This window comes from Amborella trichopoda, chromosome 11 (assembly GCF_054954075.1).
Source record: "Amborella trichopoda isolate Santa Cruz 75 chromosome 11, AtrichopodaSantaCruz75HAP2 v2.0, whole genome shotgun sequence".
In the NCBI taxonomy this organism is placed as follows: domain Eukaryota; kingdom Viridiplantae; phylum Streptophyta; class Magnoliopsida; order Amborellales; family Amborellaceae; genus Amborella; species Amborella trichopoda.
The window spans coordinates 6,137,447-6,153,736 of record NC_142346.1 but is presented as its reverse complement, the minus strand read 5'-3'; the positions used below and the strand labels follow the sequence as shown (position 1 = coordinate 6,153,736).

Below are 16,290 nucleotides of genomic sequence, written 5' to 3'. Positions count from 1 at the left end.
AACCTTTTCTTGCAGCTCAATTTTAAAATTTTTTGATATAAATCCGAGTTGTAATAAAAAACAATTTTAGAGTTAGAATACCAAACTTCACACATGATTGTGGTTTTGTCTTCATCCTCGTTTGCTACATCTTTGTGTTTAAGATATTCAAATCTTTAAATATACCAATTAAAATGTTATTCATGTAACTCATGAGGATGGAGCTTTGAACTTCAAGTATGAGGGGTGGTCCGTACTACAACCGTGAATGCGGCAAGTTTGATGGTAAAATGTCTACAATTTATTTTATATAAAACCAGTTCTTAATTTCTTAGCAGAAAACATCAACCGTTGCTTTTGCACATGGCATCCCTCTCTTTTCCATTAAATATAAAGGGTGGACTACCACTTCAGCCATGCAAGTATGTACATGGGTTGAAAAGTTAAATACATAATCAAAACTTAAGTAGTTTTACATTGTATGGACATGTCTGGGAAGTATTGACCTTTTGGTCCCATGTACTAGACACCTTAACACATGCTGGCTACCACACTTGTGTCAGCATCCATGTAATACTGGTGTGACATAAGTGTCGGTTCTTAACATTTAGTAAGAGCATCTAGTGCTTTGTCTAAAAAAGCCACGGAAAGATATGTCCATTCAAAGATTATTTTAATTAGGAAAAGTAGTTTATATAATAAAAGTTTAGATATCTTCCACACAATGTTATGATTTTTGTAGTGGTAGGGCTTATGCCCCTTCATGATTGGATAAGTGTTCAAACCTCAAGGGAATTACTTTTTATGCTCTTTTTTTCATATTTAATGCCCCTTTTACTATGGGTGGCAACGGGTCGGGTATGGGTTGGTCCTGCTGGACCCGGACCCGAAAGGGTCCAATATAGATGTACCCATACCTGGAAGATGGATGTGGACCCCGGGCCTGTACCCGTACTCGCCCCTAGGAATATTAAATTAGTTTTTCGGGCCTGACCAGACCATGAACCCAGCCCGATAGTTCTCATCAATTTTTTTTTTTTTCTTTTTATCTGAATTTCAGGGTAATTGATCCATGAAATTTACAAAAGGAAAAACAACAAATTAACTCTAAAGAGATTTGTAAAAAGTAGAAAAAAGTAAAATTTATTGAGAAAAATACAATTTTTTTTTTTTTTAATTTGAAATTACAAATTAAAAATGCTTGCTCTGGAAATCTCCCATGATATAGAGAGAGAATTTCGTTTCTTTTGTTTTTGGGTGTAAATTGTGCCAAAAAATAGCTCAAACATAAATAGGAAGCAAAAAATCAGACACCCAACATTTCAAAATAAGTCAATAAAAATAGAAAATTAGAAGAACCATGAAACTATGTTAAGTGCAATCTGAAAGGCAATCTCTCTTAAGTTTAGAGAGAACAAGCTATTGGTTTTGATTTTTGACATATCTATGTGAGGGCTTGAACTTGCCCATCGTGTAAGGGGCAAAAAGCCCCAATTCCTCTACGTCATGCTCAAGCTTTGAGCCAATCTGATCATTTAGTCAATGGAGAAGGCCTCAAACCTTCAGATAAAGAGAGGGAGAGCTCAAAGAGTGATAGAGGCAGAGTGGCTGTTCCACTTTGCAGAGCAGAGATCTGGCTATTGCATCTAGGCTTGAGCTATGTTTAGCTGTTTTGAGCTTCTGCTCTTGCTTTTCATTTGAAAATTCCACTTCTGTTTTGTATGCTTGATGGCGATATTTTTTCAATCATGAAACAATTATTTAAAAATTGCTGGAGATCAAAATTGTATATGATGCATGAACAGTTAGGTGGCAACTATCCTCATGTATGTAGTTATGATTTTCAATTTTTATCTTGTCAGGGCTTTTTTTTTAACTTATTTTTTCTTAATTGTATTGCTAGGTGTTGTTAGAGAATACCAAGGAGTTGGAATATCGAAGGGGTTTGTAATTTAGAGGTTAGTATCTCAGACTTTTTTCTTGATTAAAGTATAGCAGAGTAGAATGCTTTTTATGTGGGTAATTTTGTAATAGCTTCTGTTCATTTCTCCTCCAAAGGTTGTAGAAACTCTTGTTCACAAAGCTACAGATTTATTTGTTGAAAGTGATGTGATGAAGGATATTAAAGATACCCAGAAACTAGTATATTCTTGGTGTGCCATTATAGATGTGATATGATATATTATCAGTTTTGATATATGTAATTCTTAAGCGTTTTTTTAAATAAACATAATGTAAAGATATGAAAGATCAATTAAATATAAATAAGTACTTACTGATACGACATCTGTGAAATATGTTTGTATAACATTTTAATACACACACACACACACACACACACATATATATATATATATATATATATATATATATATATATATATCAAGCTTAGCTCAAGGCCTAAGCCTTACAGAAAAAGCAAAGCCACACCTCAAATCTCACCATACACACATATGTGTGTGTGCGCGCGCATTGATATAAATATTGTGTTAAAAGAATATATACTATTAATATAACATAGATCAGAATATGCAATATTAATTTAACATAAATATGTTCACAATTTATACCAGTGTTAAAATCCATGGGCGAACCTTGGGCAAATCCACCCAAGTCACTTGGGTTTAGCACCTTGTAGTGCCTTGAATGGAGAAGGAGAAAGAGTAGAACGTGGTGAGTGAGAGATGCCAAGTTGCTTGGACGTGGAAATCAAAGCAGAAAGAAGAGGTAGGTGACATGAGCAAGAGGCAAGATAATGTCACTATGAGGCAAGATGATGCAAGCATGAGGCTTGCAACATTAATGAACAGATTCATTAATGGTGTGGGAGTGAAAGTGAAAACGACAGGAGGTTAAAGTGGTGGTCCAAAAGGTACCACACAAGCAAAGTGGACCATCAAAAGTAGAAACAAGAAAATGAATTTTGAAACTCATAATTTAAAATAAATTAACAATCCTCCACCAGTTTCAAAAACTATCGGACAGAAAGATAAAGAAGTAAGATCAGGAAAGAAAATACATAAGTGAAGGTTTCCTGCAAACTTGAACCTCGATGTAGTGTTAGACAGAACACTTACCAGGACAGTGAGTGGACGGACCTTGAACTATGTCCGTTATAAATAAGCTTACCACATATTTCCTTTCAAAGCTGTAATTTTCTAAACGGCTTGCACATTTAAGGCCTTGCGCCCTACCTGGTTTTCATTAGCGCTCTAAGGATTGCCCAGTTCCTATAGGAAGCAGCCTCCACTTCCACACTCATATAAGTGAGTCCATAGAGAAGGTTTTGCAGTGCAACATCCCAGCCTAAGCCTTACATCATCTAGGCAAATGCAATCATTAAAAACAATGCTCAACCTCTCTACTCATTGCAATAATTGTTCCAAAAGCAGGGATGCGACAGAAATTTATAAATTCTCATTAAATAAAATTTCCATTAAATAAAATTTTGGTACAAACAAACATCATAAATCACTTGAGTGACTTGTTTATCCCTTTGAACCTTAGACTTGGGACCACCTTGTCCTTACGTAGGATTCCCATCACTCTGTGACATAATATAAATAGGCTTCAATCCCATCCCTCTAGCTATCTTCTAGACTCGGCCCCTTGCAAGGCCTTTGGTTAGTGGATCCATCAAGTTTTGGTTTGAGCGAACATGGAATACTTATATAACTCCATCTTCCAATAGGACTCTCAACTGACTGTGCCTCAACTGAATATATCTGGATTTTTCGGGATAAATTTTATTTTTTGCACGGTATACTGCAGCTTCACAGTCGCACCGAATTGAGATTGCATGCACGGGTCCAGAGACAAGTGGTACGTCTAGCAACAAACTCCTTAGCCACTCAGCCCCTTTACTAGCGACTTCCAAGGCTATTAACTCCAATTCCATCGTGGATTTGGAGAAACAGTTTGCTTCTTGGAGCCCCAAGCTACAGCACCCCCACCATAGGTGAAGATCCATCTGCTAATAGACATGGATTCATTAGAATCCTTAATCCAGTTTGCATCATTGTATCCTTCCAATACAGCAGGATCACTCATATAATGTACGTCGTAGTCTGATTCCTTTGAGATATCTCGGTACCCTGTAGACGGCATTCCAATGCTCTTGACCTGGGTTACTGGTGTATGTACTTGGTTTTCCCACAGCAAGGGCTATATCAGGTCTAGTGCATGACATTGCATATAGTATGCATCCAATGACTCTTGCATAGTCCAATTGGGAAACATGACCTTCACGGTTCTTTCTGAGTTAATGTGAGCATCGTAAGGAGTCCAAACTGGCTTGGAGTCAAAATGACCAAATCTTTTGAGCACTCTCTCTCTATAGTGGCTCAGGTTAAAAATACCTAGTTAGAGTCCTCACTATTTTAATTCCAAGTATCACATCTGCTTGCCCCATGTCTTTCATATTAAATTCAAAATATAATAAGTTCTTTGTGTCTTTAATGCATGTAGTATTGCTGCTTAGTATGAGCATATCATCTACATACATGCAAACTATAACTACCGCAGCACAAACTCTGGCGTATACACGCATATCAGTATCACTGATTTGAAATTCGTGTAATAAAATAATTCCATTCAAATTTTCATGCCATTGTTTGGGTGCTTGCTTCAAACCATATAGGGATTTCACAAGTTTACAAACTTTGTGCTCTTGTCCCTTAAGGACAAATTCCTCAGGTTGCTCAACATAAATTTCTTCATATAGTTCACCATGGAGAAAAGTTGTTTTGACATCCATCTGATGAATCTCTATATGGTATATTGACGCCAAGTCTATTAGTACTCAAATGGTAGCTATTCGAGCAACTGGTGCATAGGTATCAACGAAATTAACACCTTCCTTTTGTTTAAATTCTTTTGCAACCGGTTTTGCTTTATATTTTTCAATAGTACCTTCCACCTTTATTTTCCTTTTGAAAATCCATTTACATCCCTAATGGCTTAGCACTAGGAGGTAAGTCCACTGATACCCAAGTTGTCATTCTCCAGTATCGATTTCATCTCATCGTTGACTGCCTCCCTCCAGAAAGGAGCGTCACGTGAGGACATGGCATCTTGGAAATTTTTAGGATCTTATTCCAAAAGATACATAAGGAAATCAAGACCAAAATCAGTTGGCTTCCTAATTCTCTTTTTTGACATCCATCTGATGAATCTCTATATGATATATTGAAGCCAAGGCGATTGGTACTCGAATGGTAGCTATTCGGGCAACTTGTACATAGGTATCAAAGAAATTAATACCTTCCTTTTGTTTAAATCCTTTTACAACTAGTCTTGCTTTATATTTTTCAATAGTACCATCGGCCTTTATTTTCCTTTTGAAAATCCATTTACATCCTAAGGGCTTAGCACCAGAAGGTAAATCCACTAATATCTAAGTGTCATTCTCAAGTATCAATTTCATCTCATCATTGACTGCCTCCCTCCAGAAAGGAGCTTCACGTGAGGACATGGCATCTTGGAAATTTTTAAGATCTTATTCCAAAAGATGCATCAGGAAATCTAGACCAAAATCAGTTGGCTTCCTGGTTCTCTTACTTCTCATGGTTCTAAAGTCTCAGGGCTTTCATGCTCATCAATTTTATGCTTACTATCGTGTTTCATATTCATTATGCTGCTCACCAATAAATGTGTGTTCAAAAAATTCTGCATCCCTGGACTCGAATACCTCGTTAAATTCCAGGTCTAGAAATCTATATGCTTTGCTGTGTTCAACATGGCCCACAAAAACACACTTTACAGATCTAGGTTTAAGTTTGGGTCTCTTAAGGTCAAGGAGCCTTACCAAGGCTGCACATCCCAAACCTTGAGGAATCGTAAAAGAAGTTTCCTTTCTTCCAAAGTTCGTATGGTGTAGCATTAGGTTTTGAATATGTTATCCGGTTTAAAATGAAACAAGCAGACGTTAGGGCTTCTCCCCAAAGATTAGCAGGGAGGTGTGAGTGGATGAGCATGGCATTCACCATATCCATAAGAATGCGATTTTTTCTTTCAGCTAAACCATTCTATTGTGATGTGTATGGGGCAATAACCTGGTGAATAATTTCATTTTCTTCACAATAGGTAGTGAAATTGGCGGAACAATATTCACCACCTATGTCACTTCTAAGAACCTTAATTTTAGAATTTGGTTTTTGGAGGGAAAAATTATCCTAATTTTCTATTTTTATTCAATTTCAAGGGATGTATATCATAGTTTTAGTTTTAGGGTATATTTCTAGGGTTTTTCGTTTTTAAGAATTCTAGAGATTATATAAATTTTTTTTTATTACGTGAGTACTATTCATGAGTACTATTCACAGGTGGGAGAAAGCCTTAGGATTTCTCCAAAATTACTTGTGTCAAGGTTCTTCTTGCTGATTTTTTATGTTTCTTCATGTTCTCCTACATCAAGTGGTATCAGAGCCTGTGATCTACATGGAAGTTACTGTAGCAAGTACGCAAGTATTATAGCAAGTGTGGAAGTTGTTGTAGTACGTATGGAGTTACTGTAGCACCAGCTTATTTGGTTCCCTAGGTCATAAACAAAGAGGGGAAGTTATAGCGGTGTCTAGAGTTTACTGATTTTGCCCAAAGTTTTACCAAAACAATTTAGAACTTGCTAGTTCCGGTAATTTTTGTTAATTATTTGTCTAGGGTTTGGGATTTCGACGAACCCATGACAGCGAGAAGGGGGCTTTTCGTTGACCCGCTTTATGATTCTAGAGACAAGAGAATTGATGAACTTAAAAGACAAGTTCAGCGAGTGACATAACAATTCACGACGCTCAGTAATGTGCAAGGCAGTGATCTTTCAGCCCAAGAGGATCTCGAGTACAAGCCCTTTCACTTTCGTGCTCCGTGTGGAGTTGGGTGATGAGGATAACAGTAGAAGACCTAGATGTGAAGAACATCACTCTAAAGTTTTTGATTTGAAGGAATAAGGATGATATTTTTTATTTTGACACGGATTGCATGGAAAGTCAACAAGTTTTAGATTAAGATTCACCACCAATCTTTGATATATACTCGGATGAACACCAAGATGTCTTAGAAGATCTGATCTATGATAGGATCAAGGTGATAATGAAGAGATTTTAGAAGAGGGTGAAGAATATGGAGAGAAGGTAGCAAGAGGACTTATCAAAATCATGGCCTTTAAAGATCTTATTAATATCGAAGAGGTAGTGCATTCAAGAAATTCAGGCATTGGAATGAATGTAATGCAGTGGAAGCATGGTCGAGTCAGAATCTACACATTGTGGCCCTGATTCCTTAATATACATATCAGGATCTGTTTCTTAAGGAATTATTTTTACTGCGATTCTTTGAGCCAACAAAGAAAAAGAAGATTGAAGAAGGTGGTCTTGATGTTCAATTCATCTTAGCACACTTCAAAACTCGATTATGAGTTTTCTCCAACCAAAGGAAAATGATAAAAGGAAAAATTATCCTTATTTTCTATTTTTATTCAATTTCAAGGGATGTATATCATAGTTTTAGTTTTAGAGTTTATTTCTACGTTTTTTAGTTTTTGGGAATTTGAGGGCTTTTGTAGTTTTTTATTTATTTCATGAGTATTATTCATAAATATTATTCACGAGTACTGTTCATGGGTACTATTCATAGGGTAAAACTGTCATTACAAAATTTATACTTAAGTTAGGACCTTTTGGTCAAAAGTTAATTGTATGGACAATATTTTTCAAAAAATAATTTTCCAATATAAATAAAGGCATGGATGGGCTGAAGAGTCATTCATGTATTCCTCTTTAAGAAAAGAAAGACTTTTGTCTTGTAAATGAAGTCTAAGGCTTGAGTCCTCTTCAAGTTCTCCTACATTAGTTTTCAACTTCTGTTTTGTAATCCTTGAATTTCGCAAGTATTTCATCTTTGTTCCTAATCAAATAGGCATAAGTATATCTTGAGAGTTTATATATGAAAGTGACAAAGTATTTCTTCCCACTATGTATCAATTCCAGTAACCCGAAACTTCTTTCTGCTTTAGGAAAGGGTTTTCTTGTGACTTTAACTGTACACATACATCACATTGAGTATCATCTAAATTCGCACACTTAGGAATTAGGTCTAAAGTCCTCATTTTCTCAATGCATGATAACTAACATGACCTAATCTATCATGCCATATGGAAGTGGAATCAAACATATACACAGAAGAAGACGTACGAATTTCATTATGAACATTGAGTTTGAACATGCCTTCCGAGGCACAATCCATTCCTCCAAAGACATCATTCTTCGACAAAGTAAACTTGTCGGACTCAAAGACAAGTTTGAAACGCCTCTTATTTAAAAGGTATGCTGACACCAGGTTTCTTCGGATACATCTAGGAGGGTGAGGACTTTACCCGACGTAAATTTTAATTCAATCATCCCTCTACAAATAACCTTAGAGGAGGAAGAGTTTCCCATATACAAGACAATGTCCTCCCCCACCGTTTTATAAGTCCTAACATGTCCTTGTTATTATAGACATGCCTTGTGCCAGCTACCTCTTTCAAATTCTGCAGAATTTCTGCATGTGGCAGGTTTTGCTATAGAAAAAGCATACCATGGGTTTCTTACCCTTATCCTGAATTGTCTTTGCGTGTACGTCTTTGGTATCTTTCTTTTCTTCTTTCTTTCCTTCAATTTTGATTTATTTTTCAGTCAGCGGTTTCTTCTTTCTCGGACCATCAATTGTGTGAGCTTTGGCGACCATATGAGATTTGAATTCTTCGACAACTCCGAGTCTAGTCTCCTCGTCAATTCGAGGGTCATCAACTGTTCGAGGCTGAAATCTTCTGACTTTGCACCAATGTATTTATGTAGTCTTTTCAGGAAGGTGGCAATTTGTCGATTATTGCCATGACATGGAATGATTCATCAAGTTAAATACCATTTGATGCTAGTTTATTGGCTATGATATGAAAATCATGTTCTGTTTTTCTTCTGTAATTTTAAAATTTAAGTATCTGCTTTGAGATACTTCTTTCTACCAACATCTTCTCTATATTTAGTTTCCAGAGCTTCCTATAGTTCCGTTGTAGTTGACATTCCTGAGTACAGATCAAACAATGGATCACTTAGAGCATTCAGGATATACTTTTTACGTATATAATCATTTTCGTCCCATTCTTGCATGTCTTCGGTAATTTGATCTATTGTGGTCTAATCAACGGTAGATCCCGAGGGTGTAAATGATGCAAGGGGACGTGGCTTCCTTATTACATAATCCACTTTTAAGGTCTTCAGCAAAAATAGGACCTTAGACTCCCATCTCTTAAAATTAATTCCATCAAAACATTCCAGCCTTAAAAATCCTGGGTCATTACTTTCAGCGAGCTTCAAGTAGCCATCTTGTTCATTAACAGTTTGAAATTTTTTTTTGAGATAAAACACTTTGAAATTGTTAGAGTTTTATATGGTTTTCACTGTCACCCTATTCCTGAAAATTCGGCAGCACCTCCCCCTATCTGGGATAATGTCAGAAGAATAGTACAGAACACTCCTAGTACCAATTGAACTCTCGTAGGAATCGGAGCAGGTTTCAGAGGTTATATCTAAGAATAAAAACACTCTTAGTACTAGTCGGACTCTCGTAAGAATCGAAGTAGGTTTCAGAGGTTATATCTGGGAATAGAAACACTCCTAGTACCAATCGGATTCCCGTAGGATTCAAAGCACGTTTCGAAAGTTATACGGAGTGACAATATATGTCTAGGATCTGGAGGCACGAGAGGGGCTTGCTTTCTTCGAAGTGTTAATCACCCCCTACCTTGTACAAATCAAAGATGCAATAGGGTCTTTAGTGACTACACCCCCAGGATACAGCTAGATCAAAATCTTCTTGAGTTACTTAGTTGCATGCTCAAATTCTCGCAAAAAATCACAGTAATATATACTGATCTCACTGTCAAATTGGTCATGAACGCGAGCTCAATTTGACAGTAAAAGGAATTAAGAAATACCTATCCTATTTCAAAATCAATGTTTCTCTTTCATGCCTTACCTCAAAATACTATGAAACTCCTTGGTTTTCATCTGAGTCAATCTCTCTCTTAATGCTTCACCATCAACGCAAAGAACTCCCCTAGTTTCAACCTAAGAGTTCACTGTTTTCTTAAAAACACAACGCCTGTCTTCCCATGAGTTCCCTGGTTTTTCTCTAAGCCTCACCCTTTTTTTTTTCCCGTACATCTTTTGCTCTCTCTTTCATACAAAGGCCTTTTATATGGGATAAACATTATTTTAATGCCCATCTTATAATGTGGTAGAGTGGAGAAGGAGAAAGAGTAGAATGTGGTGAGAGAGAGATGCCAAGTTGCTTGGATGTGGCAATCAAAGGAGAAGGAAGAGGTAGGTGACATAAGCAAGAGGCAAGATGATGCAATCATGAGGCAAGATGATACAAGCATGAGGCTTGGAACATTAATGGCTCATTAATGGCATGGGAGTGAACCATCAGAAGTAAGAAACAAGAAAATGGCTTTTCCCTATTTCAAGCCTCTCATAAGCTCTCCCAACTTAAGGAGGTTTAGCCACTGGTCAATCTTAGGCTCCTTCTTCCCCACACACTCCACGACAACTATAGTTTCAATTACTGGTGTTTGAGGACACTTCGGCTAGTAAAGGAAGCATCAATCCACATTGGGTGCAAAGGTTAAGGTTGGAGAATTAGCCTAGAAGTTTTGGATGATTTCCTTTTTCTTTTATTTTTTGAATTTCTATTCATATAGCTGATTTTGTATATGTTTTAAATTCTTTATATGTTCATAAGCTCAAATTTCTATATTGTACATATTTTTATGAAATTTTGTGAATATTCCAAGTTTTTCTGGCCTTTTTAACCAACTCGGTGCAAACTCAGCCTCTCAACTCAGGTCTTGTCGTGCTGACTTGCTCAGGCAAAGCCCTGATTTCAGCCTCCAAGCCAAGTTTGGCAAGACTGGTGTACACTATATAGCATATGCCGTAAGCTATGTAATCTACATTATATAGCATACATCTATACATATTGACTCACCTACCTATATGCATAAATGCATTTAGATGCATATGTATAAAAGGATAGTACGTGATGGTCCATGTTTATATCTTACATGGACATAAACAACTCCCTGTATCATCATATTTCAGTAAGAAATAGACGTACATACTATACAACAAAGCCTTATATATATATATATATATATATATATATATATATATATATATATTAATATGTATCTATATATACCTATATATGATATCAATATGTACTGTATAGGGGTACCTACTGCTAACAAAGCAGTCTACGTTTGATATAATTAACTCCCATCCAAGCAGGCCTTCAGACTTCTGCTCTCACAACTAATGAATGACATAATGAGCACCAACTAAAAGAAAGAATGTGATTTTACCGTCCCTTTGACAACCTAGTACTATACATGTAGTCCCTCAGCATAAAATTAAATCATGATCAACATTTGATTGGCTTTAGCAAATCAAACGTTGTAATCTGGTCAATGAGCATTACATGGGTACTTATTTAACATTATATTTGGGAAGTTCCATTGCATTGTCGCCGTATAGGGCCATATCTATGTTAGGTATGGTTTCCTCCCTCTATCAAATACCCACATCTCTTGAGTCAGAAGAGACCTGTTGATTTTAGTTTCTTTTTTAAAGGTATGGATGATGGGTTATGGCATTTGGTCCTGCCATTAGGATCAAATCCAAAGAGCCATAAGTTATTGTCACATCATCAAACAGAGGATCCACTTGCAATCAGTATGATTTCATAATGAACTGTAGATTACCATTTCTCTAGAAGAAATAGAGATCAACAAATCTTAAAATCTGTGAAGAGGATGATTGGCAGCAGTTAAAATCCCTCTTTGAGGCAGTGAAGTGATTTCTAGTTTTCTTTCTTTTTTGGGTTCGATTTTCATTCAGGAAGTTCCTTAAACTATTCCAGTGTGCCTCTAAAGAGATATGAAGTTTCTCACTTGGGTCATCTTTGGTTTGTATAGTATGCTCGTCATACAGTGGTTATCAAGTTCCAGAGATAGCAGATTCTTGTAGGGCAAGTGTTGTGCTTATCCATTGGACCTTCCTCATCCTCACATTTAATAATGTTTCTAATCATGTCTGGCCATTTCATACAGTTTTGTTAACTAATTTACTAGTGTATAAGAATTCAGAATCAGAGTTTAGAAATTAAAAGAAGAATCATTAAACTCTAATATTTTTCCCTCAAGGTTTGCCGTTATATTATATTTTTCAGTGCTGCTTTACTTTTGAAAATGCAAAACTATGATATATATACCTCGCTGCATGGTGACCTATACCTGCCCCTATGCCTTTATGAGAAGTTAAGCGTCATGGGCAAAAGCATCGCGCTCAAGATTTTAATTTCTGATTCGTGTATATAATACTTCAGCTTTTTGAATTATTTGGAAGGATGCTTTAGGCAGTATGCGATTGGGCAATTGAACCGTCTATTATCGTCACCCGTGTTATACTGTTGGGTATTGGGGAGTGAGAAAATTTAATGTTGAATTTGTTTTTTGTTTTTTTTGGTGTTATTTACGGTGATCAAATTTATGTTGCAGGCTTATTGCCCTCTTTCCCTTGAAGTTCCATGAAAACTACCACATTGTCGCGTGTGATTGGAAACCTGCAATTCATTCCTCATCTACATGTTTCCTCATTTCTTTCTGTTTGTGTTTTGCATGCGAGTGGCTGTACTTTTCAATAGAACTTATTTATGCAACTTGGATACCAAGTGATTTTTCCCTTTTCTGTTTCCCTATTATCATAATTTTCTTTAGGCACATTACTTATCCACCGATTCCTTTTCTTTTGTGTGATATTCTTGTGCTGGCTTGTTTTCATTAGGAGGGATAATTTCTCTTGAACAAATATTATAATATGGGTACGGGTTTGAATAGAGCCGTGGCTCTAACCAATCAAAGTAAAGTGCACCTTCAAATAGTGTCGAGAATTGTGGTTTCTATACTAGAAATCTTTGTGTTAGCCTTAAAATATATTTTTATTTTTAATTATAAAATTTAAAGCTTCAAAAATAGCGTAGGTTGAGCATATCTATAAAAATTTAAAAATTTACAATTCAAAAAAGCATTACAAGATGCACTATTTCCAAAGTCACTAACCCCAAAACGGTTTCCATCCACAATTAAAAAAATAATTTTTAAAATAAATATTACCTTCTCTAAATATACATAAGGGAATGATCTTGTTTAGTTTAAATACATGGTGTTGTGGTGAAAAGAGTTTCTTTTACCCTTTCTTTTTATAAAATCTTACCCTACAAACTCCCAATCTCTCTTCTAACAGATTTTGCTTTCTCTCCATCAGTCCCCAATCTCTCTCTAAGATCCCACTACTCTCTTTCTCTATGGCCCCTAATCACTCTCCTTGGATCATTCTGTCTCTCCCTTCTTTCTCTCTCCAAAGGTATCCCGTCACAAACCTTGTTTGTTACTTTATATCAGTGCAAGAGATAATCACTTACCCCAAAAAAAAAGTGAGGTAATACATTTAGAGAGAGAATTGTGCCCATCTCAGTGGAGACGTTGCTTTACTTTTCTCTCTCTAAACAGGAGCTCATATAACGAACAATGCCCAATGGAGAAAGAGATAATATCATGGTGTATCTTCTCTTACAAATCCCACCACCCTCTTATTCCTCTCCTCTCTGATGAAAGCATTCATGGGATCCCAACTCACTCTACTCTCTAAAACCTAAAAACAATCAAAACAAAGATGATCATTTTTCTGAAAATCTGAAAAAACGAACATTTTTGTACTTCTACGTATCCTGTCATGCCAAATTCCAACTACAAGCCCATTGTTATGAGAATTTGGTAGCAACGGACTTCTAAAAAAAAGGTAGATAAAAAGAAAGGGAAATTGCTCAAAGATAATTTAATGGAAGAATCCTTTCATGGGCCATCAAGTCAGAAGTCTCCCGGATTTGTAGCTCTTCAGAATCTACAATCTATAGTTTAGATACACTCCAACATGTATTCAAAATACACACGATCATTCCTCATATATGTATTCCTGTATCATTTTTTTTGTCTTAAGGCCAATCAGGCACACGTTTTCGGACCAGCTTTGAAATGGACAAAAAAAAAACCAAAGGAAACATGCATTTAGAGGGGTATTTTCATAAATAAAAAAAAGCATTGAGGGGGGGGGGGGGGCGGTTATTTGCCTTTGCATTAGTTGTTTAAGGAAAGGGCAATATATTTTTAAATAAGTTATATATGATCTTCGCAATAGTAGGTGGAATGATGTCATGAATGTAATAATATATTAGTCTCTTCAAAAGAATGGCACATGGGATCTCATAAAGTTGCCCAATGGTACGAGAGTCATTAGATGTAAATGGATTGTTAAAGGGAAGGTATTGACTATAATAAGATCCCTCAAGTTGTGAAGTACGCATCCATTCAGGTATTGCTAACCCTGGTTGTATCATTTGGAATTGGTGCATCTTGATGTCAAGGTTGCACTTTTGTATAGAGAGTTAGAGAAACAAATTTATACGAGTAAGCCAAAAGAGTTTGTAGTTAAAGGCGTAGAGGTCATGTCTGTAAGCTGACGAAGTCACTGTATGGCCTAATACAGTCTCTGAGGTAATGATACACATACTTTGGTACATACATGATCAAACACGAGTATTTTAGAACTAAATATGATAATTATGTCTAATTTAAGAGATTTACTAATGACTGACTCATTTTTATTGCTCTATATAAATGATATTGTTGTGGAGATTTCTTTAGAAATCAATAAATTGAATCTTAGCATGATAGAGAATTGGAGAAGAAAGATTTAGGTTTAGCATATAACTTTTTGCCTATGGAGATATGTAGAGATGGAAAGTTGGGAAAATTGTGGCCTATCTCAGGGGTACATTAAGAAGGTCCTCACCGTATTCAAAGTAGAAAATTCAAAGCCCGTAGATACTAGTGTTGCTACATATTTCATATCGTTTGTAACATTTTTTATAATACAGATGCTAAAAAGAAATACATGTCCCGTCTTCCCAATATCAATGTAGTTGAAAGCTTCACTTACATAATGGTTTGCACTCATCTAGATATTTCTTACGTTGTTAGTGCTATTAGCTAGTATGTGACCAAACAAAGAAATGAGCATTCACAAGTGTTGAAATAGATGTTGTGTTACCTAAGAGTTACACAGATGTGCGTAAAGAGTTCAACAATAGCAGCAAGTTTAGTGACAAGGTTGTTGGTTGTGTTGATGTTGATTTTGCAATTTATTTGGACTGTAGAATATCCATACAGATTATATGTTTACACTTGCTGGAACTCCGACCAGTTAGAGGTCAATACTCTACAGGGCTTGTAAGTGATTTGGCTTTGCAATAAAAAGAGAATTGTTTATTGTAACAGTCAAGCATAAACATTTGAAGAAAAAACAAGTATATCATGCGATATAAAGCATATTGATGATGTCATGGCAATGATATCTTATTGTTGAATATTGACACTGTTAATAACATTAATCGACACTGACAAGACCCATTCTATTACAGAAGTTCAAATTGTATTTGGACTTGATCAAGGTGTTGGGAAGGTGAGCGCTTGTGGGAGTACATGTGGAGAAGATGGTTGACAAAAAATTTCTTTTAGAATTCAAGCCAAGATGGAGACTTGTGAGGATGTCTTGAATCTGGAGTTAGTATCACTATGTTCTGTTATTTTTGAGGTGGATAAGTTTAAGTTTCCTAATTTTCTACTGGGTGAATCTTAAATTCAAAAAAGTGCTATCCTATTTTTGTGGGCATGGGAATCGTAACATTTAAGGAACAATTATTGTATCATATTTAACTTATCAAAAATAAGATTATGATAGATTGTGTTTATCCTTGTTATAAACAAATAAGGCAGGTGATTATCTTATTGAGTTTCCTCATCAATAGGTTGTGTAAAGAGAGATACCTTGGACATGGACAGTGTAGCAATAATTGAAAGATAAACAGCTTGATAGAAAGAGTTTCTCTAATTCTCATTAGGAAAGAGTCTTTTTTCATATTCTGTTATCTCCATTGATAGTGAAATAGAATCGATTGTCTTCCACATTGATCTTATTGTTCTTCTTTGCATTATTTCTTTCTTGTTGGTCACTTTATTGCGACCGGCTATGCCTATCCCTCTTCATGTTGCCAAAAAACCAATCCGGTTTTAAAGCTCCCACTTGACCATCTACTTGCATTTAAAAATGTTTATAAATTTGAAACACTTGCATTATTTAAGATTAGAGAGAGAGAACT

The 16,290-nt window shown here is 35.9% G+C and overlaps 1 protein-coding gene and 1 pseudogene across 9 annotated transcripts in view; one reads left to right on the top strand and one right to left on the bottom strand.

The window, feature by feature from the left end:
* The window catches only part of RRP41 (3'-5'-exoribonuclease family protein), a 46,986-nt gene extending 31,106 nt beyond the window's left edge, over nt 1-15,880 (top strand). For 5 of the 9 annotated variants that reach the window (XR_016044116.1, XR_002282671.2, XR_016044113.1 and 2 more), the window contains 2 exons: nt 1,883-1,937; nt 12,575-12,759. Coding sequence is in view for 3 of the 9 variants with exons in the window: in XM_088851552.1 (XP_088707678.1) it covers nt 1,883-1,930 (48 nt within the window). In the remaining 6 variants the exon portion in view is untranslated. Of the gene's footprint in view, nt 1-1,882; nt 1,938-12,574; nt 12,760-15,552 lie in introns of those variants that run through there. The other 4 variants (XR_016044117.1, XR_016044114.1, XR_016044115.1 and 1 more) reach the window with 1 other exon arrangement.
* Nucleotides 3,575-4,390, bottom strand: LOC148779707 (secreted RxLR effector protein 161 pseudogene; annotated as a pseudogene).
* Nucleotides 15,881-16,290: the final 410 nt, after the last annotated feature.